The sequence below is a fragment of the Gymnoscopelus braueri genome (assembly GCF_963280865.1).
Source record: "Gymnoscopelus braueri genome assembly, contig: SCAFFOLD_55, whole genome shotgun sequence".
NCBI classification, from domain to species: Eukaryota; Metazoa; Chordata; class Actinopteri; order Myctophiformes; family Myctophidae; genus Gymnoscopelus; species Gymnoscopelus braueri.
The window spans coordinates 228,303-255,364 of NW_027660884.1; the positions used below are offsets into that span (position 1 = coordinate 228,303).

Here is a 27,062-nt window from a genome sequence, read left to right on the forward strand (position 1 = left end):
AAGTATTTATGGAATGTATTAGTCCATATTTTACAATTAAGAAGTGTTTTAGTCCCGTCTGTGGCCGATTCTGACGGATCGTTCCCGATGAGCTATATTGATGGGGCGCATCCGGTGAAAGCCGGAATTACAGTCAATGTAAACAGAAAGTAAACGAGGAGGGGAAATGGTGTTCGGCCACAGACGGGATTAAAACACTTATTTATTGGATAATATGGACTAATACATTACACAAATACACCGGACACTGAGTTAACATTTGGGGCAAGCGGGTAATCACCTTATATTTAGCATTTGCACATTTTTGGAGAAATAAAGGAGCTGACAGTTCAGGGCAATCTAGGGGGGCGGGGGGCGGGGGGCGGTAGCTAAGACTTTCCTAGAGATAACAAATGTCAAAATCGATCAAATACAATGATCTAAGGCTAATGTAGCCTAAACCAATGGTTCTCACAACCTTTTCAGGCCGGGACCCCCCAAAGTAATCATATTTGAACTGGGGACCCCCCAAAATAATCATATTTGAACTGGGGACCCCCCCAAAATAATCATCTTTGAACTGTGGACCCCCAAAATAATCATATTTGAACTGGGGACCCCCAAAAATAATCATATTTATATAGCATTCGGAGATAGTGGAATATGAGTTACTTAACAGCTGCACCAAGCCCTCATTACACATGTTCAGTGATTAAACACTGATTATTGTGTTTATTTGTAACTTTCATAAAGTCAGACATTGGTACATGTTGTTGTCAGATTGACTCTGGTTTGATTCCACGGTCTGTGTCGCCCTCCAGTGGACAAAGTGAACATAGCACAAGGACAGACTATAGCCAGATTCCATTCCCCAAAGTTCGGTCACTCGCTCACTCTCCTCGCTTCCTCCACTCGCGCCTAAGCCGCGAGTGGAGGAGTGGTCGAGTGGTCGAGTGGTTGCCGTCAAAGGATCGGACTGCACTGGGTCCGTCATTTCAAAGCGACGGAAAATTCCGTGATCACTTATGACGTCTTAAACAGCTGGACCAGAGCCGTGGATGAAAATATACATGCATAGAATAATATGCAGGTATAGAATAATACAGAATATAAGAATAGACAATTCATCAATGTGAATGGCCACATTGTTATCTTTACAGTTAACATTTTGTGCAAAGCCATTTATTCCTGAAATAGTGAACGAAGCGCCAGGATGAGCAAACTTACATTTATGAATTAAATCCTGACCCGTCCCTCTTTTTGCTCTTACAGTCCCCAGACCCCCCACCCCCCGCAGCAGTCCCGCACGGCACTGCTGCTTATAACAGCCACTGTATATTACAGAGTATGTCTGACTCTGAATTACATCATTCATGCAGGGTGGCCATACGTCCTCTTTTACCCGGACATATCCTCTTTTGGGGGGCTGTCTGGGGGGGTTTTATAAAATCCTTCAAATGTCCGGGGTTTTGAGAGTTTGGGTGATATCCCTCCCACTTCTGGGACGAAGAAAAAAGAAAAAAACTCAGACGATTTTGTGATTTTGCTTGATATTGTTTGATAGCGAAATAAATCATGACTGATAGACATGAAAGAAGACCCTTCACAGCTAATAGAGAATTTTACATTTTAAGAATCGGTTCATAATTGAATGAATACGGCTATAATTAAAGCGTAAAGTGTCCTCTTCTATATTCAGTCTATATATAAATACAATACATTATTTTAAATATAATCTTTGTCACAGTAATTTATAGTAGTCCATGCACTGCATTGAGGCATGACGCAAGGAGAGAAATGAACTATCAGCTTTAGACAGAATAAGTGTGCACAATATACAATGTATATAATTGTATTATGCTTTATATCATACAACGCAATAAAGCCAGTTGTGTGTGTGTGTGTGTGTGTGTGTGTGTGTGTGTGTGTGTGTGTGTGTGTGTGTGTGTGTGTGTGTGTGTGTGTGAGATGCGCAACGAGTGATCGGCGGGGGCGAAGGGGGGGGGCAGCCGGTGTTTTCGGGGCATGGTTTCGGGTTTCAAGCATTGTTTGTGTGGCCACATGTGGAGGAGGACCATGTATACGTCACGGGAGAAGGGAAAAAACAAAAAAAACGTGTACACGTGATGCGGAAGTCTGCCGCGGAGGAGCTGTGGAGAGTGGTCGAGCCTACACTTGATGTACACTCGCTAAATGCGGAAGTAGAGAGCCTCCTCGGCTCCTCCACTCGACTCCACTCGCCTCCTCCAAGAAGCAACTGAGTAATTGGAATTGAGCACATCCGGTTTGGAGTCGGAGTGACCGAGTGGCCGAGATTTTCGGGTTTGGAATCTGGCTTATGTCATGTCATGAACACTGTTGTATGTGTGGACAGTAGGTATTAAAGATCAGATTTAATAACAGGACAGTAGGTCTTAAAGATCAGATTTAATAACAGAGTGGACAGTAGGTCTTCAATATCAGATTTAATAACAGTGTGGACAGTAGATCTTAAAGATCATATTTAACAACAGTGTGGACAGTAGGTCTTAAAGATCAGATTTAATAACAGTGTGGACAGTAGGTCTTAAAGATCAGTGTTATGTGCTTGCACATGTAAACACTTCAGGTTAGCTCTTACTATGATTGGGTCACTAATGTGTCTTTGTTTTCTCTAGTGTCTGCCAGGGCAGGCATTTCAGAGAGGACACGAAGGCTATGGCTGCGGTTGCACCTCAGTTTGGCATTGTGCCCCTCAAAAAATGGTAACAAGATTAGAGGGTATCTAACAAACACAATTATGATTTGCTTTGATCTTTCACTTCATTGCATTATCAAAAAAATATCGTATTATTTATAAGTATACATCATGGTTTTACCGTCCTATAATGTCTGTGCGAACCCGGGGGTCTGGTAGGGGCGGGGGGTTTAAGAAGCGACCTGGGCTCTTTAGCAGCCACAGGATCAGAGGAAATAACTGTCACAACTGCCAACAGGCAGACTATACAGTACAGGACTATACTGACGGACAATCTATGAACTGAAAAGACACTTTCGTATGTCACCGTGGGAAACTGTATGAACTGCTTGCCCACACAAATGTGATATAATGTCTGTCACCTCTGAAAGCTTGTTTTAAAAAAGATAAAATAAAATAAAAGTTTTATCACAAAAAAAAATAAAATAAATGGTATGCCCTGAGACCACAGTGGCCTTAATGCCCCAGCTGACTGTACCGCTTTATCCTCTTTCTTGTCAATATGTAGACACCAGTGTCTCTTTCTTGTCATGTAGACACCAGTGTCTCTTTCTTGTCATGTAGACACCAGTGTCTCTTTCTTGTCATGTAGACACCAGTGTCTCTTTCTGGTCATGTAGACACCAGTGTCTTTTGTTGAGATTCAGAATTCTTAACTCCTATGAGTCCCCATCTTTAAACCAATCTAGTGACTGTGATTGGTGCAGGGCTGAGCATGGATCAGATTGTAAATACAATAATTTACATTTATTTCACTGCAGATAGTCTACATATTAAATGTAATCTTGCTTAACCTATCCTTTATTTGATGGCCTTCCTGCCCTGGCATTTGGCCTTTGTGCCCTCAAAGAATGGACAACACCAAAAACCAAGTGGCCCCTAAAATGATGAAATCCCAGGCCTGGTGTCTACACTGCCTTGTTGCTGTGGTCTGCGGCTGTCACTCACTCACCTGTGATTGAGCTGGCCGCTCCTCCCTCCCAGCTGCCCCTCATGAGTGATTAGGGCCCCTAGGCCATACATGGGCAACTGGCGGCCCGGGGTCCACATGCGGCCCCCACCTTCACTTAATGCGGCCCTCAGGTTAACATCAGAATAGTGATATATTATTGATTTCAGCTGTTATGATTCTAAACATACAAACATGACCCGCTTTAATTACTTCAGTCTATATTAGTAGCTTAATGACTAGTATTAACATTCTATTGTCTTTTTTATGTCCAATGTATTTGTCTTTAAGTTCATAAAGTTAACATAAGTATAACTACATGCATTTGAAATTAAATACAAATGTTACTTTTCAGGATTCCAATTCAAAAATAGCAAAAGAAAATACAGGATTCCAATAAAAAAAATAGCCGATCTACAAGCTTGTAGATCGGCTATTTTCAAATTTTTTTAATGCAGACAGACGACTCTCTCTCTCTCTCTTTCTTTCTCAACGTCTCTATGTCTCTCTTCCTCTTTTGTGCATGCCACTACTTGCAACATGCCAGAGTTACACATGCCTGTAGCACTCTCTCTCTCTCTCTCTCTCTCTCTCTCTCTCTCTGTCTATGTCTCTATGTCTCTCTGTCGCTCTCTCTATCTCTCTCTCTCTCTCTCTATCTATGTCTCTCTGTCGCTCTCTCTCTCTCTCTCTCTCTCTCTCTCTCTCTCTCTCTCTCTCTCTCTCTCTCTCTCTCTCTGTCTATGTCTCTCTCTCTCTCTCTCTCTCTCTCTCTGTCTATGTCTCTCTCTCTCTCTCTCTCTCTCTCTCTCTCTCTCTCTCTCTCTCTCTCTCTCTCTCTCTCTCTCGCCCACTCAGCTCATTTCAAACAAGGAAATGATTTTATCAGGAAGAGACGCGCCTTGTTTTTAAACTTTATATCCAGTATAAGTTTATTGTTTCTACATGTTAAAACATGACTTTAATCTCTGTTTTTAAACTTTATATCCAGTATAAGTTTAGTGTTTCTACATGTAAAACATGACTTTAATATCTGTGTTTAAACGTATAGAAACACTTTATTACTAAGTATGAACTTCAACTTGAACAAGCAACTGTAAACACACAGCAACCTGCAGGTAAGAATATAATGTTTATAACAAAACTATCTTATGAACAGCGGTGGAAAAGGTACTCAAATTCTTTACTTAAGTAAAAGTATCAATACTGCAATATAGAACAACTCTGTTACAAGTGAAAGTCCAGAATTCAGACTTTATTGGCATCAAAATGTACTTAAAGTACCAAAAGTTAAAGTACTAAAATGTTTGAAAATAGCAGATCTACAAGCTCACAACGCGTCACGATGCGACGCGTTGTGAGCTTGTAGATCTGCTATTTTCAAATAGCCTAGGTATAACATAGGGCTAAAGTGGTTAATGTATGTTTCATAATATCATAATTTATACTAGTAACTAAAGTTTTCAAATAATTGTAATGGAGTAAAAGTACAATATTTGCCTCTGAGATGTAGTGGAGTAGAAAATAATACTCAAGTAAAGTACAAATACCTCAAAATTGTACTTAAGTATAAATGTACCTAGTTACTTTCCACCACTGCTTATGAAGAGAATAGGAGGAATATAATGTTTATAATAAAACTGTATCTTATGCCAGTATGACATCATTCACTCTTTAATCACTTGATACCTAGAGTATGTGTGTTATTATGTAGTGATGTCCTAGTGTTTCCTGTTACCTGTCTTGTCTCACCTCCCTGTTATTAATTGTGTTTATAGTAGTTTTATTTAAACAGCTCACATCTTGCTGCTGTGTTTGCACATTGTTGTACTTCATCCAGCAGATATGGAGTCTTTGTTTTCTTAGTCATGTTACTCTTTGGGTGATTGTGTCTGTGGGAAGTATGAGTATGTGTCTGTGATGTCTTGGTACAGTAGACAGGTGGTCAGTATGTGATGTCTTGGTACAGTAGACAGGTGGTCAGTATGTGATGTCTTGGTACAGTAGACAGGTGGTCAGTATGTGATGTCTTGGTACAGTAGACAGGTGGTCAGTATGTGATGTCTTGGTACAGAGGACAGGTGGTCAGTATGTGTCTGTGATGTCTTGGTACAGAGGACAGGTGGTCAGTATGTGATGTCTTGGTACAGTGGACAGGTGGTCAGTATGTGATGTCTTGGTACAGTAGACAGGTGGTCAGTATGTGATGTCTTGGTACAGTAGACAGGTGGTCAGTATGTGATGTCTTGGTACAGTAGACAGGTGGTCAGTATGTGATGTCTTGGTACAGTGGACAGGTGGTCAGTATGTGATGTCTTGGTACAGTAGACAGGTGGTCAGTATGTGATGTCTTGGTACAGTAGACAGGTGGTCAGTATGTGATGTCTTGGTACAGTGGACAGGTGGTCAGTATGTGATGTCTTGGTACAGTAGACAGGTGGTCAGTATGTGATGTCTTGGTACAGTAGACAGGTGGTCAGTATGTGTCTGTGATGTAGGTCCTATAGATCAGATCTAATCACAGTGGACAGTAGGTCCTATAGATCAGATTTAATCACAGTGGACAGTAGGTCCTATAGATCAGATTTAATCACAGTGGACAGTAGGTCCTATAGATCAGATTTAATCACAGTGGACAGTAGGTCCTATAGATCAGATTTAATCACAGTGGACAGTAGGTCCTATAGATCAGATCTAATCACAGTGGACAGTAGGTCCTATAGATCAGATTTAATCACAGTGGACAGTAGGTCCTATAGATCAGATTTAGTTGTAGAGTTGCCAAACGTCTCTTGAAATAAAGAATCATCTTTTATTTGGAATCACGTGCTCTCTCCCTTTTATCTTATGACTAAACCTTTTAGGTGTTTCTTTTTACTACTTTGAAAAACATTTTAAAATATTTCAAATAGCCGATCTACAAGCTCACAACATGTCGATGTAGATCGGCCATTTTCACTATTTTAAAATACAGGCATACGGACGGCAGGCAGACTATATGGCAGACTATATAACATTTTACTGACCTTTATACTTAATGCATATTAATGAGGATAATATAATATTGTTTTCCTGAAACTGACATTATCATAATATGATAATAATGTATGCATTTAACCTCTGAGTCATTCAAAAGTACAAAGTACTGGAGTCAGGTGGTCAGGTTTCTCATAACTCATATTATGAATAGAATGTAATGAAATAGAGAATAGAACAGAACAGAACTAGCCTCGCGTGGCCTGGTGGCCAGACAATAAACACTGAAGTGCAATGAAATTTAGCAATGGCAAATTCGTCTGGAACCAGGCTAGAACAGAACGGAATAGAATTGAATTGAATAAAAAGGAGGAATTCAAAGGAATATTAAAATATGGAGTAGGCTATTGGTTGACCACCGACACACACAGCTGTATTGTATGATTTAATGTGTCCGTTTAAAAAAATAAAACAACTCCACCTGTTAACCCCAGCGTCCCCGTGATTATGAATGATTGAGAGAGACATAAATCTTGCTTACATTCACCTCTTGTGAGAGTATAAAGTACTATACCGTTAGAAAATAAACACATGAAAACGTTGGCTTATCAGGCAATACCAGAACTTTTGTTGCCAATGAGGGCATGTGAAAACGGCCATTGCCATTCCAGCAAGTTATGCTAATTATTTAGCTTGAAAAAGTCTGGCACTGTATCAGAATCAGAATCAGAATCAGTTTTATTGTCACATCACAGGTTTACAAGGTAAAAAAGTGGGTGAAATTCTTTTTTGTACATCGTTCCCATCCCAACGTTAGTTTCCATAGAAAGAAGAGGGGGGGGGGGGGGAGAAGAAGAGGGTGGGGGGCAAGTGGGAAGGAGATCAAAACAAGAGAGCAACAGAAGGCCAGACAAGTTATCTACATATTTACAAATTACCTGAGATAATAAAAAACTAAAAAAAAACTAAACTAAGGTGCCTGAGCATAGCAGCAATGTATTGTATACTGTGCATGTTATACTTATACTGTGCATGATAGACAATGGACGTTAAGGTGCTTAGAGGAAAAGGAGCACAATAAAAAAAAACAAAAAAAAGTCAGTGCGTTATACAAGGGATTAAGGCGCAAAAGGTCAGTGCGTGTCCACCTAGAGTGGACTGACCCTAGTATAATCCTCAAGTAGCTCCATGAGGGAGTGCAACAAAAAGTCATTTGTACCTGGTGTAGTCCACAGGTGTGTCCGAGGGGGGGCTAAAGTCCAAGTCATTGTCCCTGGTATAATCCACAGGTGTGTTCAGGAAGAGCCAGAAAAGTCTGCGCCGCCTGTTGTCAGGCTGCTGAACAAGGCCTATGCCTCATTCAGGCTTATGCCCCATTCAGCATTCTGACAGCAGCCGGATTGAAACTACACCAGAACCTGGTGGTGGAACTCTTGATACTGCGGTAGAGCCCCTTGCCCGGTCGCGGTCGTTGTAGGGGGTTGAACAGTCTGTGACTTGGGTGGTGCTTGTCCTTGATGATGCGCTTGGCTTTGACCACGCACCGCTTTTTGTACAGTTCCTGGAGCGCTGGGAGCTCGAGTCCCATTATCCGCTCTGCCGATCGCACTACTCGTTGTAGGCTGATCTTTTCTCGGGCAGTGCAGTTCCCGTACCAGGCCGTGACAGCCTGTTAGGATGCCTTCAACAGAACTGTTGTAGTACAGCCTGAGGATGCGATGTCCTACTCCGAGCTTCTTCAGGCGGCGGAGCCAGTACAGTCGCTGCTGAGCCTTTTTCCTCACGTGTGTGGAGTGCGTCTCCCATTTGAGGTCCTCCTCGATGTGTACTCCGAGGAACTTGAACTCGCTGACCCTTTCCACTGCAGCACCGTCGATGAGGATGGGCGCATGGTCTCTCCGCGGCCTCCTGAAGTCCACGATCAGTTCTTTGGTCTTGTCGACGTTAAGAGAGAGGTTGTTCTCCCGGCACCAGCGTGCCAGTGATTTGATCTCCTCTCTGTAGTCAGACTCGTCGTTGTTGACGATTCGGCCTATCACTGTCGTGTCGTCCGCGTACTTTATGATGGTGTTGGAGACATGTGTGGCTATGCAGTCATACGTGTACAGGGAGTAGAGGAGAGGGCTCAGCACGCATCCCTGGGGTGCTCTGGTGTTGAGGGTCAGGGGGTCGGATGTGATGCTGCCCATTCTCACCACCTGATGTCGGTTGGACAAGAAGTCCTGTATCCAGTCGCACATGCTTGGGTGTAGCCCTAGGTCTCTGAGCTTTTTGTCAAGTATTGCTGGGACAATGGTGTTGAATGCTGAGCTGTAGTCCACGAACAGCATACGTACATATTTGTCCTTCAGCAGCTTGTTGTCCATGTGCGAGAGGACGGTGTGGAGAGCCATGGCAATAGCGTCGTCGGTGGATCTGTTTTTGCGGTATGCATACTGCCACGGATCCAGCGAGGCAGGTAGCGTGGAGCTGATGTATTCCCTCACCAGTTTCTCGAAACACTTGCTGACGATCGGGGTGAGAGCAACAGGTCTCCAGTCGTTCAGGCATGTCACTTTGGCCTTTTTGGGAATGGGCACAATGGTTGACATTTTGAACCCTGCAGGGACCACAGCCAGGGAGAGGGAGAGGTTAAAGATGTCAGCGAAGACACCCGCCAGCTGGTCTGCACATGTCTTAAGGACCCGGCCTGGAATCCCATCAGGTCCGGCTGCCTTGTGGATGTTGACCCGTGTGAAGGCTGTACGCACTTCTCTCTCCGAGATGGTTAGAGGGTTCTCCTCTGCTGGTGCTGCTGATGGCCCCGCTTGGCTGCCGCGGTTGGAGCTGATCTCAAACCGGCCGTAGAAAGTGTTCAGTTCGTTGGGGAGGGAGGCAGGCGGGTTCACCTCGCTTCTGGTTCTTGTTTTGCAGTCTGTCAAGGTGTGTACCGCCTGCCATGTGCTCCTGATGTCGCCATTGCTGAGTTTGTCTTGCATCTTTTTTGTGTAGGCCTTTTTCGCCTTCCTGATGGCGCTGTTTAGGGCCGCGCGCGTCGTGTTGCGCGTTTCCACGTCGCCAGATTTGAAACCAGCATCCCGTTCATGCAGATGTGCACGTACTCCGCTGTCCATCCATGGTTTCTGATTGGGATAGATCCGAACTGTCTTTCATCTATGCACTTACTGATAAAGCCAGTGACTGAGTCTGAGAGTTCGTTGATGTTATTCCCAGCGGCGTTCTTAAACATCCCCCAGTCAGTCTGGTAGAAGCAGGATTGTAGCATAGCGTCTGTGTCCTCAGACCAGATTCGGATTTCCTTCTCAACGACCGGCTCCCTTTTTAGCCTCTGTTTGTAGGCAGGTAGCAGCTGGATGGCGTCGTGGTCAGAGCTTCCTAGCGGTGGGCGGCGGAGAGCTTTGTATCCATCCTTGAAGGGCGTGTAGCAGTGGTCAAAAATATTGTCACCACGGGTACTGCAGGCGACATGCTGGTGGAATTTGGGAAAGACCTTTTTTAAGTCTGTCCGGTTGAAGTCGCCTAGGCAGATGACTGCGCAGTCCGGGTGGCGATTTTCTTGTGCACTGATCGCCTGGTGTAATTCCCTCATAGCTGTGTCCTTATTAGCTCCAGGATGAATGTAAACAACGGCTACAATCACAATGCTGAAGTCGCGTGGTAGGTAGAAAGGACGGCAGGCTATGATTAAAAGTTCAAGGTCTGGTGAGCAGTGACTATCTAGGATTTTAACATCTTTGCACCAGTTGTTGTTGATCAAGGCACAAACTCCCCCCCCACGTTGCTTACCGCTCAGTACAGGGTCTCTGTCCTTCCTATACGCGTTGAAGCCAGGAGGAGTGATGGAAGAATCAGATGCTAACTCCGTTAGCCACGTCTCTGTTAGCACAACAATGGACGTGTTCCTTGTCTCACTGTTATACTTTACGCGCGCTAGTAAGTCGTCCATAGTGGTCACTGTTCTTGATTCACACAGAGATCTAACGTTCGCTAGCAGGATTGAAGGCAGTGCAGGTTTATATCCACGTTTTGTTGTTCTTACGAGGAGACCCGCTCTTGTCCCTCGTCGTCCTGGTCTTTTCCGTCTTTTCACTGTAGTGAAAACGTGCCATAAATCACCAGTTGCAAGCTTGTAATCCAACATTTACATCTAAATTAGTTTTTACTAGAGCCCATTTTCCAGTACAACTTCAGATCCCACACTAAAACCTCTCAAATCAGTCTTTACAACACCAATCTGCTTTCACAAATTCATACAACTATTATGCACGGGATATTGCTACATATTTTGCGATACCTCTGTTGCAAAACCTGAACTGAGCGAGCAGGGGAAATATTGTAGTCACAAAGAATTAAGAATGTAGTCAAAGAAAAAATACATACAAATGTGTACGTGTTCTTTGTATAAGGCGTTCTTGTACTTCTGTTTATGTGGACATGAATACATATGTTGTGTGTGTGTGACCGTGTCTTATTCTGTTTTCTCTCTGTGCATCATAGATGTGTTAAAGTCTCTCTGTGTCTTATTCTGTTTTCTCTCTGTGCATCATAGATGTGTTAAAGTCTCTCTGTGTCTTATTCTGTTTTCTCTCTGTGCATCATAGATGTGTTAAAGTGTCTCTGGGGACAGAGTGGATGAGGGAACCAGCGATGAAGACAAACCACCAGACTCACGGTAAGATCACTGTTTCAGTTTGACCCACCAGAACTATTTGAAAAAGAAAAAAAAAAGCATCTGTTCTCAAATGTGTTTAAAGGTAGTAGCTCCATAAGTCTATGTCAGAGATCCACTCTGTACAGACATTTTTCAAAAATAGCAGATCTACAAGCTCACAATGGGTCGAATCGCAACACGTTGTGAGCAGTATTTCCGCTGTTCTGCTGTTAATAGGCTATTTTATCATTTAAGCCTATTATTAATATTATTATTTGGATAAGGTAGTTCAACTATTAAAACCTACCATAATCATTTAAAGTTTTTATCATGATCTGACGATGTCAGTGTGGGTTCATTCCGACAGCCTGCTGTGTGTCACAGACAGTGCGCTGCAATTATCTGATAGATCAGCCATTCCTTCGTACATTGGTGTTGCACATTGAAAATATCAGACCTACAAGCTCACAATACGTTGCAACGCGCCACGTTGTGAGCTTGTATGTCTGCTATTTTCGATACGCAACAACACAGACATACGGCGAAGCACAAATGAAGCTTTACACGGCTGTGTCTCCTCCTAATCAGAGCTGTGTACGGGTGGTTCACTATAGGGTGTTATGATAAACATATATATATATATATATATATATATATATATATATATATATATATATATATATATATATATATATATATATATAGGGTGTAATGATAAACAGAACCGGGGTCCCGAAGTGATAGAATCTGAACCAAGCCGGACCCACTTGACGATAATAAAACCCGTCAAAACCAGAACTCGTGTGGGTCGTGGATTTTATACAAGCACAGTGACTGTCTGTCTGCAATGGATAAAGTGTTAGTGGTGAAAGTTGGTGACACACATTGCAGGCAACTAAGGCAAGTAATCAACCTCCCTTGTGCCATCATTCATGTGTAACATTAACAAAACTAGACACAAGCTGTAGGTTTTGCATATTAAGGTTGAATGAGATGTAAAGCCCAAAACATATATTAATGTGTTTATACTGTGTGACGTACGGTGTCGTGCAGCAGTTCACTCACGGCCACTTTATTCAGTTATTTTTTGGCAAGCGACATCTCTGCATGATGGAGTAGATTAGATATTATTTAGTTAACTATAAAAACAGGAACAGAGCACCTGTGATAAAGTGGAAAGAAGAGCAGCTCTAACGTAACGAGGTGTAATGATCAGTTGGGTGCATGTATCTACAAACATGCATGTGACGTTAATTATACTATGGCCGATAAATGTATTCTTTGGCCGGTAAAATATAATCCTGTCGGTCAAGGTCAAACCCTGGTTGTGAGCTTGTAGATCTGCTATTATTGAATAGATGAAGGATAAAATAAGGCTTAATTAGTAAACTTACTGTATGTTTTGTATTAATATAATCTAAATCTACAAAGTAATCCTTAAGTAAGCCCGAAAATGCAATCGTCCAATGCAAGCTCAGCGACCTTTGCTATGCAGCCATTGAAATGGACAAGGCGTCGGCACATTGAATTCAATGTCATCCAGCCTTCTTTCTGAAGATGATTAGCAACATTAATATCAATACAATTATACTTTAAAGGGACATTTCGCCGATTTTGCACAAAACCCCTATTTTTATGAAGTCTAGGACCCATAAACATGATCCTGGTGTGTTTTATCTGTGTTAGATTTGTATCCATGTCACAGGCATTATCTCACCTTATTTCGGCACTACATGACTGCAGGTAACATAGCTCAAAGGAGGGTGTCTCCCTAACATTTTGTTCAACCTTCTCTCCCCACTCGGCCACCCCCATTAGCTGCGGCCGCTGCTGCTCATGCAGCCAATACCAAGGATTCGACAGTGATGTCACTACTATGCGACACGGAAGTAGAACGGCATAAAGATACCAAGGATTTGTCAGTGATGTGACATCACTAACGAATCCTTGGACATGTAACTAGATGAACGTGTACCTCGCCTCTTCTGACTTCCAGTGTTGCCAGATATTGTGAGAGAAATAAGCAACCAGGTCTATGAAAACAAGCCCAAAAGAAGATAGGCCAAGAGCACTTTAAACCTAGACATGGGATATTATATATTTGAAAATTGCTGATCTACAAGCTTGCAACGCTTCGCGATGTTACCCATTGTAAGCTTGTAGATCTGCTATTTTCTAAAAGATCTTGAGGGGGAAAAATTGCAAAATGTGGAATATTTTTTTATCGTTTTAACAACACATAGGCCTATTTGTTAGGGGCTCCCTGGCAAAAAAATTATAATTTCTGATAGGGGTCCGTGGAAAAATACATGAACATGTTTGAGAACCACTGGTTTAAACAACAATCAAAATATTTGGAAACAAGCCCAAATATCAACTACATTTTAGAAAGAATATTATAATAAGCAGACATGGCAACACTGGCATGCTGTTTGTATGTTGTTGTTGAAGATCACACCCACATGCAGCCTCCCCTCCCCACAAGGAGGGGCAGTGCACCAAAGCATTATGGTCATTGTAGTATTGCAGCAGTCCAGTCAAACACACATATTTCATTATTTTTCTGGGTGCACATTTTAAATTGTGCTACTGTTATCTACTACAAATACTATTAACATTGAGTGATTGCAGTTTCTTCCAGGGTAGGTGCTCTTAGACAGCCAATAGGGACAGCCAATAGGGACAGCTTGTAATTGCTTAAGCCCCACCCCTATTGGCTGAGCTTTAAACAGCCATAACTCCAGTTCCCGGCATGCTAAATGCCCCACACTTGGTAGGTGCTCTTAGACAGCCAATAGGGACAGGCTGTAATTGTTTGAGCCCCGCCCCCTCTCTGTTCCTATTGGCTTGGCTTTAAACAGCCATAACTCCAGTTCCCAGCATGCTAAAGGCCTCAAACTTTGTGGGTGCTCTTAGACGGCCAATAGGGACGGTCTGTAATTTGCTGATGCCCCCCGCTCCCTCTGTGTTCCTATTGGCTGGGGTTTAAACAGCCATAACTCCAGTTCCCAGCATGCTAAATGCTTCAAACTGACTGGTTGTCCTTCCTACTTCCAGTTTGTCGGATTGTCTATGAACTTCACCCACACACTCTCTGAGGGGTGTGGAGTTCAATGGTGCAAGCTGGAAGTGGATCTGTTGATTTCTGGTTTTACCAGGAAGTGGTCGTAGAACCCAACCTCCCGAACACAAGGTCGCACAGGTATGTCAGTGGACCTGGGTGCTGCAAGTGCATTGCTGCTCGGCAGCAGTGTTATAGCAGTGTTTAACACTTCAAATGGCCATACTTCAGTGTTATAGCAGTGTTTGACACTTCAAATGACCATACTTCAGTGTTATAGCAGTGTTTGACACTTCAAATGGCCATACTTCAGTGTTAGCAGTGTTTAACACTTCAAATGGCCATACTTCAGTGTTATAGCAGTGTTTAACACTTCAAATGACCATACTTCAGTGTTATAGCAGTGTTTGACACTTCAAATGACCATACTTCAGTGTTATAGCAGTGTTTGACACTTCAAATGGCCATACTTCAGTGTTATAGCAGTGTTTAACACTTCAAATGACCATACTTCAGTGTTATAGCAGTGTTTGACACTTCAAATGGCCATACTTCAGTGTTATAGCAGTGTTTAACACTTCAAATGACCATACTTCAGTGTTATAGCAGTGTTTGACACTTCAAATGGCCATACTTCAGTGTTAGCAGTGTTTAACACTTCAAATGACCATACTTCAGTGTTATAGCAGTGTTTAACACTTCAAATGGCCATACTTCAGTATTATAGCAGTGTTTAACACTTCAAATGGTCATACTTCAGTGTTATAGCAGTGTTTAACACTTCAAATGACCATACTTCAGTGTTATAGCAGTGTTTAACACTTCAAATGACCATACTTCAGTGTTATAACAGTGTTTAACACTTCAAATGGCCATACTTCAGTTATAGCAGTGTGTAACACATCAAATGACCATACTTCAGTGTTATAGCAGTGTTTAACTCTTCAAATGACCATACTTCAGTGTTAGAGCAGTGTTTAACTCTTCAAATGACCATACTTCAGTGTTAGAGCAGTGTTTAACTCTTCAAATGACCATACTTCAGTGTAATAGCAGTGTTTAACTCTTCAAATGACCATACTTCAGTGTTATAGCAGTGTTTAACACTTCAAATGGTCATACTTCAGTGTTATAGCAGTGTTTAACTCTTCAAATGACCATACTTCAGTGTTATAGCAGTGTTTAACACTTCAAATGACCATACTTCAGCGTTAGAGCAGTGTTTAACACTTCAAATGACCATACTTCAGCGTTAGAGCAGTGTTTAACTCTTCAAATGACCATACTTCAGTGTTATAGCAGTGTTTAACTCTTCAAATGGTCATACTTCAGTGTTATAACAGTGTTTAACTCTTCAAATGACCATACTTCAGTGTTATAACAGTGTTTAACACTTCAAATGACCATACTTCAGTGTTATAGCAGTGTTTAACACTTCAAATGACCATACTTCAGTGTTAGAGCAGTGTTTAACTCTTCAAATGACCATACTTCAGTGTAATAGCAGTGTTTAACTCTTCAAATGACCATACTTCAGTGTTATAGCAGTGTTTAACACTTCAAATGGTCATACTTCAGTGTTATAGCAGTGTTTGACTCTTCAAATGGCCATACTTCAGTGTTATAGCAGTGTTTAACACTTCAAATGACCATACTTCAGTGTTATAGCAGTGTTCAACACTTCAAATGGCCATACTTCAGTGTTATAGCAGTGTTTAACACTTCAAATGGCCATACTTCAGTGTTAGAGCAGTGTTTAACTCTTCAAATGACCATACTTCAGTGTTATAGCAGTGTTTAACTCTTCAAATGACCATACTTCAGTGTTATAGCAGTGTTTAACTCTTCAAATGACCATACTTCAGTGTTAGAGCAGTGTTTAACTCTTCAAATGACCATACTTCAGTGTTATAGCAGTGTTTAACACTTCAAATGGCCATACTTCAGTGTTAGAGCAGTGTTTAACACTTCAAATGGCCATACTTCAGTGTTAGAGCAGTGTTTAACACTTCAAATGGCCATCCTTCAGTGTTATAGCAGTGTTTAACACTTCAAATGACCATACTTCAGTGTTATAGCGGTGTTTAACTCTTCAAATGACCATACTTCAGTGTTATAGCAGTGTTTAACTCTTCAAATGACCATACTTCAGTGTTATATCAGTGTTTAACACTTCAAATGGCCATACTTCAGTGTTAGAGCAGTGTTTAACACTTCAAATGACCATACTTCAGTGTTAGAGCAGTGTTTAACACTTCAAATGGCCATACTTCAGTGTTAGAGCAGTGTTTAACACTTCAAATGGCCATCCTTCAGTGTTATAGCAGTGTTTAACACTTCAAATGACCATACTTCAGTGTTATAGCAGTGTTTAACACTTCAAATGACCATACTTCAGTGTTATAGTCTCAGTAAACTATAGGATCATAGAATACAGAGACAGTGTAGTGTCTCAGTAAACTATAGGATCATAGAATACAGAGACAGTGTAGTGTCTCAGTAAACTATAGGATCATAGAATACAGAGACAGTGTAGTGTCTCAGCCAAAGGCCCTGGTTGTCCCAGGTATGATTCCAGGCCAGGCCAGCAATGTGTCGATGTGTCTCCTTGAGCAAGACTCTTAACCCTTAATTGCTCTCCGAGCACCACACAATGGCTGCTCACTGCTCCTAGTTGTTATAGGATGGGTAAAATGCAGAGGATAAATTTCACGTATGTGCAAATATACTGTGACAAATACATCCCCAAGGCGTGGGGCCTATATTATTATCATTATTTGATGGATTTGTTTACCTTGCGTATTGCATCTGCTAAATGCCTACATTGTAAATTGGCTATTTATTATGTGCTACTATTTGTATATATGGTTTCACCGATTTAGCTGGGGACCCCCTGGAACCCCCTCAAGGACCTGTGGGTCTCCCCGAACCCCACTTTCAGAACCACCAATATCAATTTACAATCTGCAGTGTAGGCTTTTAGCAGACCCTCTTATCCAGAGCGACTTATAATAAGCAAAACAAACACATACTGTAGCATCTGCACATCAAATGTAGAAAGACAGTGTAGTGTCTCAGTAAACTATAGGATCATAGAATACAGAGACAGTGTAGTGTCTCAGTAAACTATAGGATCATAGAATACAGAGAGACAGTGTAGTGTCTCAGTAAACTATAGTTTCATAGAATGCAGAGAGACAGTGTAGTGTCTCAGTAAACTATTGGATCATAGAATACAGAGACAGTGTAGTGTCTCAGTAAACTATAGGATCATAGAATACAGAGAGACAGTGTAGTGTCTCAGTAAACTATAGGATAATAGAATACAGAGAGACAGTGTAGTGTCTCAGTAAACTATAGGATCATAGAATACAGAGAGACAGTGTAGTGTCTCAGTAAACTATAGGATCATAGAATACAGAGAGACAGTGTAGTGTCTCAGTAAACTATAGGATAATAGAATACAGAGAGACAGTGTAGTGTCTCCGTAAACTATAGGATCATAGAATACAGAGACAGTGTAGTGTCTCAGTAAACTATAGGATCATAGAATACAGAGAGACAGTGTAGTGTCTCAGTAAACTATAGGATCATAGAATACAGAGACAGTGTAGTGTCTCAGTAAACTATAGGATCATAGAATACAGAGACAGTGTAGTGTCTCCGTAAACTATATGATCATAGAATACAGAGACAGTGTAGTGTCTCAGTAAACTATATGATCATAGAATACAGAGAGACAGTGTAGTGTCTCAGTAAACTATAGGATCATAGAGTACAGAGACAGTGTAGTGTCTCAGTAAACTATAGGATCATAGAATACAGAGACAGTGTAGTGTCTCAGTAAACTATAGGATCATAGAATACAGAGACAGTGTAGTGTCTCAGTAAACTATAGGATCATAGAATACAGAGAGACAGTGTAGAGTCTCAGTAAACTATAGGATCATAGAATACAGAGAGACAGTGTAGTGTCTCAGTAAACTATAGGATCATAGAATACAGAGACAGTGTAGTGTCTCAGTAAACTATAGGATCATAGAATACAGAGAGACAGTGTAGTGTCTCAGTAAACTATAGGATCATAGAATACAGAGAGACAGTGTAGTGTCTCAGTAAACTATAGGATCATAGAATACAGAGAGACAGTGTAGTGTCTTAGTAAACTATAGGATCATAGAATACAGAGAGACAGTGTAGTGTATCAGTAAACTATAGGATCATAGAATACAGAGACAGTGTAGTGTCTCAGTAAACTATAGGATCATAGAATACAGAGAGACAGTGTAGTGTCTCAGTAAACTATAGGATCATAGAATACAGAGAGACAGTGTAGTGTCTCAGTAAACTATAGGATCATAGAATACAGAGAGACAGTGTAGTGTCTCAGTAAACTATAGGATCATAGAATACAGAGAGACCGTGTAGTGTCTCAGTAAACTATAGGATCATAGAATACAGAGTGACAGTGTAGTGTCTCAGTAAACTATAGGATCATAGAGTACAGAGACAGTGTAGTGTCTCTGTAAACTATAGGATCATAGAATACAGAGAGACAGTGTAGTGTCTCAGTAAACTATAGGATCATAGAATACAGAGAGACAGTGTAGTGTCTCAGTAAACTATAGGATCATAGAATACAGAGAGACAGTGTAGTGTCTCAGTAAACTATAGGATCATAGAATACAGAGAGACAGTGTAGTGTCTCAGTAAACTATAGGATCATAGAATACAGAGACAGTGTAGTGTCTCAGTAAACTATAGGATCATAGAATACAGAGACAGTGTAGTGTCTCAGTAAACTATAGGATCATAGAATACAGAGACAAACAGTGTAGTGTCTCAGTAAACTATAGGATCATAGAATACAGAGAGACAGTGTAGTGTCTCAGTAAACTATAGGATCATAGAATACAGAGATACAGTGTAGTGTCTCAGTAAACTATATGATCATAGAATACATAGACAGTGTAGTGTCTCAGTAAGCTATAGGATCATAGAATACAGAGACAGTGACAGTGTAGTGTCTCAGTAAACTATAGGATCATAGAATACAGAGACAGTGTAGTGTCTCAGTAAACTATAGGATCATAGAATACAGAGAGACAGTGCAGTGTCTCAGTAAACTATAGGATCATAGAATACAGAGACAGTGTAGTGTCTCAGTAAACTATAGGATCATAGAATACAGAGACAGTGTAGTGTCTCAGTAAGCTATAGGATCATAGAATACAGAGACAGTGACAGTGTAGTGTCTCAGTAAACTATAGGATCATAGAGTACAGAGACAGTGTAGTGTCTCTGTAAACTATAGGATCATAGAATACAGAGAGACAGTGTAGTGTCTCACAGGTAAACAATGAACATAGCATCTGTCTAAACAATACTATCTAAATAATTCTGTACATTTACAGGTCAAATATCATAGTGCACCACTCGTTAAAGTGGCTGACATTCATTTATGAGCCTTAAGCCACAGACTTTATTGAAATCATAAATAATGGTTGAACAAATCAATCACTAGGCCAGCAACGATTGACTGTTTTATCAGATATTATTCCATTGATTACTTTTTCAATTAATCAAATAATCGAGATGTGTTTTCTAATAATGTGTTGTAATTTGGTTTATATATCAATGAATTTAACTTTAAATATATTTTTTTATAATTGACTTAATTGATTAGTCTGACTAACCACTTCCGCCTTATTTTATATTTAATCGTACAACAGTTTAGCATAAAAGTAGCTGATCTACAAGCTCACAACGTATTGCGATGATGCAATGTGTTGTGAGCTTCTAGATCTGCTATTTAAAAAAAAAATGAAAGTAAAAATCGATTGTAAAAAAATGATATATATAATATATATATATTGATTAGTCCGATTAACAATTTTCTTTTTAAATTAATCCCCCACTCCTTCGTGCAACAGTGTCAAACAAAAGTATCAAAAACAGTATTGGGTTTTGAGCTTGTAGATCTGCTCTTTTTGGTAGTTTTGTAAAGAAAACTAGCTTTGACCCTCCCTTCTGTATTAGGGATGGACATTTTATTTGTGTAATGATCTAATGTAGCTATAGATTACCAAAGTCCTGACATCACTGCCGCTAGAGGGCGCTGTCCCCCTGGGTCACAGCATCATTTTTTGAGTTGAAATCCCCATTGGGGAATCTTAGATCGCCTCATATAAGAACTCCAAAAATAAACAAATCATCCCAGCAACTTTAAGGCAGCTCTCCACCGCACCGATTTCTGGCCGACTCGGCGTTGTAAAGCGTTGTAAAGCGTTGGAAAGCGTCTGCTGCTGTCGGATAGTGGCGTTCCGTCGGGTAGAGGTCCGTCGGGACCTCTATCGACGCGACGATGAGAAACCGAGCATGTTCAGTCTTTGGGCCGACCGGTAGATCCGTGGGGTAGTGAAGAGGAGGGAAAGAGGGGGTGAAGGTTTGGTCCGAGCTGGTTTGGTGTTGCCAGATTCTTTGAGTGAAACAAGCGACCAGGTCTATGAAAACGAGTCCAAAAGAAGCGACTAGTTCCACCACTTGAGCCCTAATGTATCAGCTATTTTCAAAAGGAATATTGAAAGCCAGCCCAAATAAGCAACTACACTTCAGAAACCAGCCCAAACAAAAGTAACCTGCAACTATGAATATTACAAGCGACTTTACAGGAAAACCAGCCCAAAGTCGCTTATAATAAGCAGACCTGGCAACACTGGCAGGCCAGCCTGCCAGCTCTAAACGCATTAGCACAACAATGTGTCATCGGCCGACTGCTTTTTTTTTTACATCTTAAAATTTTATCCCACGATTTTGTAACCCATTCTTTTCACCCAGTGCCAATTGTCTAAGTAATCCTGGGGGCTACACTCCCTCTGCCAGCCTAGGGAGAGCCTAGAGCCGAGCTCATGCCTCCTTCAATGCATGAGAGCTAGCAAGCCGCTTCTTATCACCAAACGGGGGGAGTTTCCCCGGTAGGACGTAGCTCGTGGAAGGAACACGTTATTCCAACCAGTTCCTTTCTCCTCCATCAGGCGCCCGGGCTGACCAGGGGGAGGCAGTATAGAGACCAGGATTACTGCATGTTTTTGTGAGGGTACCTACCCTAGGGGTCACGGGGAGAACATGCAAACTCCTCGGCCGACTGCTTAAATTGCAACTGTTGCCAACAGACTGTTAGTCTGTTGTAGTCTGAAGTAGTCTGTTTGGTGGAGAGTCACCTTTACTCATATGGATATGAAGCATCTACTGAAGGTGGAAATGTACAAATTTACCCAAAGAGTAACACATTAAACGCTTGAAACGAGTCAAATGACCCAAAGACTACATTTCCCATGAACGCGGCTGCTGTAGGGAAAATTATTTCAGACCCGGAAGTTTAGTTTGTAACACTTCTAAGGCAGAATGAATACAAATTTCTCCATAAACAGGCTGTATCAAATATGAATTAATATCATAAACAATGCCCCTGACAGAAACGCCCGGATGATTTTTTTATTTTTTGAACACAGTTCTTATATGAGGCGATCTAAGATTCCTTTATGAGGATTTCAACACAAAAAATAACGCTGCGACCCAGGGGGATAGCGCCCTCTAGTGGTAGTGATGTCAGACTTCAGTTCTCTATTGGGTTCAAAACGAACTCCCAAACATGTTTGTTTCATTTATTTATATTATTTTGTTATTTATTATGTTATTATTTTGCTAATATCATTTAGTTTTGTTGTTTCTTTTTTTCCTAAATATTTCCAAACGTAACATTAGAGACTTATTTAGATAACATTAGGGTCTTATTTTTTTTATCAATTACACACCCCATGAAGCCTTCAATTCATGGAGATTGTTATGTTTTTGTCACATTCCTGAGCCTTCCGCGTACGCCGTTCCACGCTGTGCCGTTCCATGCCGTGCCGTTCCACGCCGTACCGTTCCACGCCAATCTTGTGTTTCCATTAGCAAGTGAGGATGAGTGAAGAGTCCAGAAGTGTTTGAAAAATGACATCAATGATGACGACATGCATACATGTGTAAGCCGTGTGCGACAGTTTGTCTCCTACAGATGTTATCCAAAAGTCATGCAAATCGGTACACAGTATCTCTATAGTCATGTGATCAACCCGGATATGTCCAATTTCCCATATTCCATCCTCATTGGCTAAGGTTGACTTCCAAAGTTTGCAGGATTGGTCCGTTTTGAACAAAATGCCTCAAATCATGAACGCAGCTTGCGATTTCCGTGAAATTTTACGCACACATTCCCATTAGGCCCAGGAAGAAATGGCCTGTTATAGCGCCACCAGCAGGTCTAATTTAGCAAAACACATTTTGGGAACAAAATGCCTCAAATCATGAATGTAGTGTCCGATGCCGTGAACGACCTAAGAATAAATGGCACCCTTTTCACATTGGCCAATTATAGCGCCACCAGGAGGCCACAATAACGTACCTGACCTGGCGGAGACCTGTGCTCCGAGGAGCACTTTTTCTATTTTTTTTTGTTTTTCTGAGATCCCGAAACGGAGGACATGGATACAGATTTGCCTTCAGTTCAGATACAGATACAGACGAAGACAAAAGCCATGGATGAGCTCAACATGTGGAAATACACAGTTTGACATTGCTGCTAAAGATATTGTACCCGTCTTTAAAACAAGACCCTAACGCTTTACCTTCAGTTTTATCGTGTCCAGTATTGTCTTTTGTTTTTTATTCTATTTAATTGCTATTACCTGGTTGTTGTTTAATTGTGCAAGTGAGAGAGAGAGAGAGAGATGTTAACTCTTAGTTGTGGTCTCTCTGATCTACATCATAGATAATCCTTAAAGTCCAGAAGATGGGGTTAAAGTCATCAAAGTCCAGGAGCTCTTCCACTGGAACAAAGACTCCAGCAGCCGGCAATGAAGACAAACCACCAGACTCAAGGTAAGATCACTGTTTCTACTGGAAGTCTACTGGTGGTTATTCCATCAATTATAAAGTAACATCACTACTTCTACTGGAAGTCAACTGTTGGCAGGTGTTTACGTCAATATTAAAGGACTTTCCTGTAGATTAGAACACAGTGTAAGAGGATCCTAATATGTTCAGTTTACTAGAGGGTCTGGTTTAGAAATAGTTATCCAATGTTCAGTAATGAACCAGACACCAAGACACCAAGTACAATCACTGTAAACGTGTAATTAATGTTAGTTCATGTTATTAAGGAATATATGAGTGAGAAACAGTGTATTTTTTATTATGATTCCAGAAGTGACGAACAGAGACAAACACCAGAGTCTCCAGAACACAGCTATGAACCAGACTCGCAGACAAAGTAAGAAACTGTAAACTTTAATTCATGTTAGCTTAAGGAATTTCCATCAGGAATGTACTGTGATGTTTAGTGATTGTGATGATAACAGAGCTGACAGAAACAGTGTTGTGTGATTGTGATGATAACAGAGATGACATAAACAGTGTTGTGTGATTGTGATGATAACAGAGGTGACAGAAACAGTGTTGTGTGATTGTGATGATAACAGAGATGACATAAACAGTGTTGTGTGATTGTGATGTTAACAGAGATGACAGAAACAGTGTTGTGTGATTGTGATGATAACAGAGATGACATAAACAGTGTTGTGTGATTGTAATGATAACAGAGATGACATAAACAGTGTTGTGTGATTGTGATGTTAACAGAGCTGACATAAACAGTGTTGTGTGATTGTAATGATAACAGAGATGACATAAACAGTGTTGTGTGATTGTGATGATAACAGAGGTGACATAAAGAGTGTTGTGTGATTGTGATGATAACAGAGTTGACATAAACAGTGTTGTGTTATTGTGATGATAACAGAGATGACATAAACAGTGTTGTGTGATTGTGATGTTAACAGAGATGACATAAACAGTGTTGTGTGATTGTGATGATAACAGAGGTGACATAAACAGTGTTGTGTGATTGTGATGATAACAGAGGTGACATAAACAGTGTTGTGTGATTGTGATGATAACAGAGGTGACATAAACAGTGTGTTGTGTGATTGTAATGATAACAGAGATGACATAAACAGTGTTGTGTGATTGTGATGATAACAGAGATGACATAAACAGTGTTGTGTGATTGTAATGATAACAGAGATGACATAAACAGTGTTGTGTGATTGTGATGATAACAGAGATGACAAACAGAGTCAGAAACCAGAGGCTCCAGCAGCCAGCAGCACAACGAGTGGCATCTACTCTTCAGACGTCAGTGATGAACCTGGACCTTCACACTCAAAGTAAGATCAATGATCAGGAAACACAATGTTGCTTTAGAATCCTCTTACATTTAGTTAGAATGGTTAGAGCTGTCTATTGAGACACAGAATCAGAATCAGAATCAGTTTTATTGTCACATCACAGGTTTACAAGGTAAAAAAGTGGGTGAAATTCGTTTTTGTACATCGTTCCCATCGCAACGTTAATTTCCATAGAAAGAAGAGGGGGGGGGGGGGGAGAAGAAGAGGGGGTGGGGGGCAAGTGGGAAGGAGATCAAAACAAGAGAGCAACAGAAGGCCAGACAAGTTATCTACATATTTACAAAGTACCTGAGATAATAAAAAACTAAGGTGCCTGAGCATAGCAGCAATGTATGTATACTGTGCATGTTATACTTATACTGTGCATGATATACATATGGATGTTAAGGTGCTTAGAGGAAAAGAGCACAATAAAAAAAGACAAAAAAAGTCAGTGGGTTATACATGGGATTAAGGTGCAAAAGGTCAGTGCGTGTCCACCTAGGGTGGACTGACCCTAGTATAATCCGCAAGCAGCTCCATGAGGGAGTGCAACAAAAAGTCATTTGTACCTGGTGTAGTCCACCGGTGTGTCCGAGGGGGGAGCTAAGTCCAAGTCATTGTCCCTGGTATAATCCACAGGTGTGTTCAGGAAGAGCCAGAAAAGTCTGCACCGCCTGTTGTCAGGCTGCTGAACAAGGCCTATGCCTCATTCAGGCTTATGCCTCATTCAGCATTCTGACAGCAGCCGGATTAAAACTGCACCAGAACCTGGTGGTGGAACTCTTGATACTGCGGTAGAGCCCCTTGCCCGGTCGCGGTCGTTGTAGGGGTTTGAACAGTCTGTGACTTGGGTAGTGCTTGTCCTTGATGATGCGCTTGGCTTTGACCACGCACCGCTTTTTGTACAGTTCCTGGAGCGCTGGGAGCTCGCTTCCCATTATTCGCTCTGCCGATCGCACTACTCGCTGTAGGCTGATCTTTTCTCGGGCAGTGCAGTTCCCGTACCAGGCCGTGACACAGCCTGTTAGGATGCCTTCAACAGAACTGTTGTAATACAGCCTGAGGATGCGACGTCCTACTCCGAGCTTCTTCAGGCGGCGGAGCCAGTACAGTCGCTGCTGAGCCTTTTTCCTCACGTGTGTGGTGTGCGTCTCCCATTTGAGGTCCTCCTCGATGTGTACTCCGAGGAACTTGAACTTGCTGACCCTTTCCACTGCAGCACCGTCGATGAGGATGGGCGCATGGTCTCTCCGCGGCCTCCTGAAGTCCACGATCAGTTCTTTGGTCTTGTCGACGTTAAGAGAGAGGTTGTTCTCCCGGCACCAGAGTGCCAGTGAGTTACATTACATTACATTACAGTCATTTAGCAGACGCTTTTATCCAAAGCGACTTACAATAAGTGTATTCAACATATGTAGGGAACGAAAACTACTAATCACCAGAAGTCTTTAGCGCATTTTCTGCAAAAACAAGCAACCAAGAGTATACCTAGCGCTAAGGTAAAAGTGCAGTATATCAGCTACCTATTTCGTTAAACAGATGAGACAAAATAGCTAAATCAAATGAGCATGAGCTAAAACAAATAAGTGTATCGACTAAACAAGATCCAATAAACAATACAACAATAGAAAACAAGCGTTCGTACAACTAGTTAACAACAAGTAGGTCAGGCAGAGAGGAAGGGTAGTGTTTCCTGAAGAGGTGGGTTTTCAGCCTGCGGCGAAATATGGGCAGTGACTCTGCTGTCCTAACATCAGTGGGAAGTTCATTCCACCACTGTGGGGCCAGAACAGAAAAGAGTCGTGACCGTGTGGATCGGCCAGAAGGACCCTTGAGTGACGAGGCAATCAGTCGCCCCGAGGTGGCAGACCGAAGTGGTCGGGCAGGGGTGTAGGCATCGACCATAGCCTGGAGGTAAGAAGGAGCTGTTCCTTTCACTGCCCTATAGGCTAGCACCAGGGTTTTGAACTGGATGCGAGCCGCTACGGGGAGCCAGTGTAGAGAACGGAGAAGGATGGTTGTGTGGGAGAACTTGGGGCGGTTGAACACCAGACGAGCCGCAGCTTTCTGAACAAGCTCCAGAGGTCTGATGGCAGATGCCGGAGCACCAGCAAGGAGGGAGTTGCAGTAGTCCAGGCGGGAGATGACAAGAGCCTGGATGAGCACATGGGCTGCCTTCTCCGTGAGGAAGGGGCGAATCCTCCTGATGTTGTAGAGGAGGAATCTGCAGGACCTTGTCACTGATGCGATGTTTGCCGAGAACGTCAGTTGATCGTCCAGGGTCACACCCAGATTCTTCGCAGTCCGAGTTGAGGTCACCACAGCATTATCAATGGTGATGGCCATGTCTCGGTGCGGACAGCCCTTCCCCGGGAGGAACATCAGCTCGGTCTTGTCCAGGTTGAGCTTCAGGTGGTTTGTCGACATCTACTCCGAGA

At 41.8% G+C, this 27,062-nt stretch overlaps 1 protein-coding gene across 2 annotated transcripts in view; it reads left to right on the forward strand.

The window, feature by feature from the left end:
- Nucleotides 1-4,560: 4,560 nt before the first annotated feature.
- The window catches only part of LOC308081099 (uncharacterized protein), a 90,941-nt gene continuing 68,439 nt past the window's right edge, over nucleotides 4,561-27,062 (forward strand). The window contains exons 1-5 of one of the 2 annotated variants that reach the window (XM_080457495.1): nucleotides 4,561-4,796; nucleotides 11,243-11,313; nucleotides 23,166-23,275; nucleotides 23,601-23,666; nucleotides 24,517-24,621. In XM_080457495.1, coding sequence (XP_080313621.1) covers nucleotides 23,187-23,275; nucleotides 23,601-23,666; nucleotides 24,517-24,621 — 260 coding nt within the window. In that variant the 5' untranslated portion in view covers nucleotides 4,561-4,796; nucleotides 11,243-11,313; nucleotides 23,166-23,186. The remainder of the gene's footprint in view (nucleotides 4,797-11,242; nucleotides 11,314-23,165; nucleotides 23,276-23,600; nucleotides 23,667-24,516; nucleotides 24,622-27,062) is intronic. The other variant, XM_080457496.1, reaches the window with a different exon arrangement.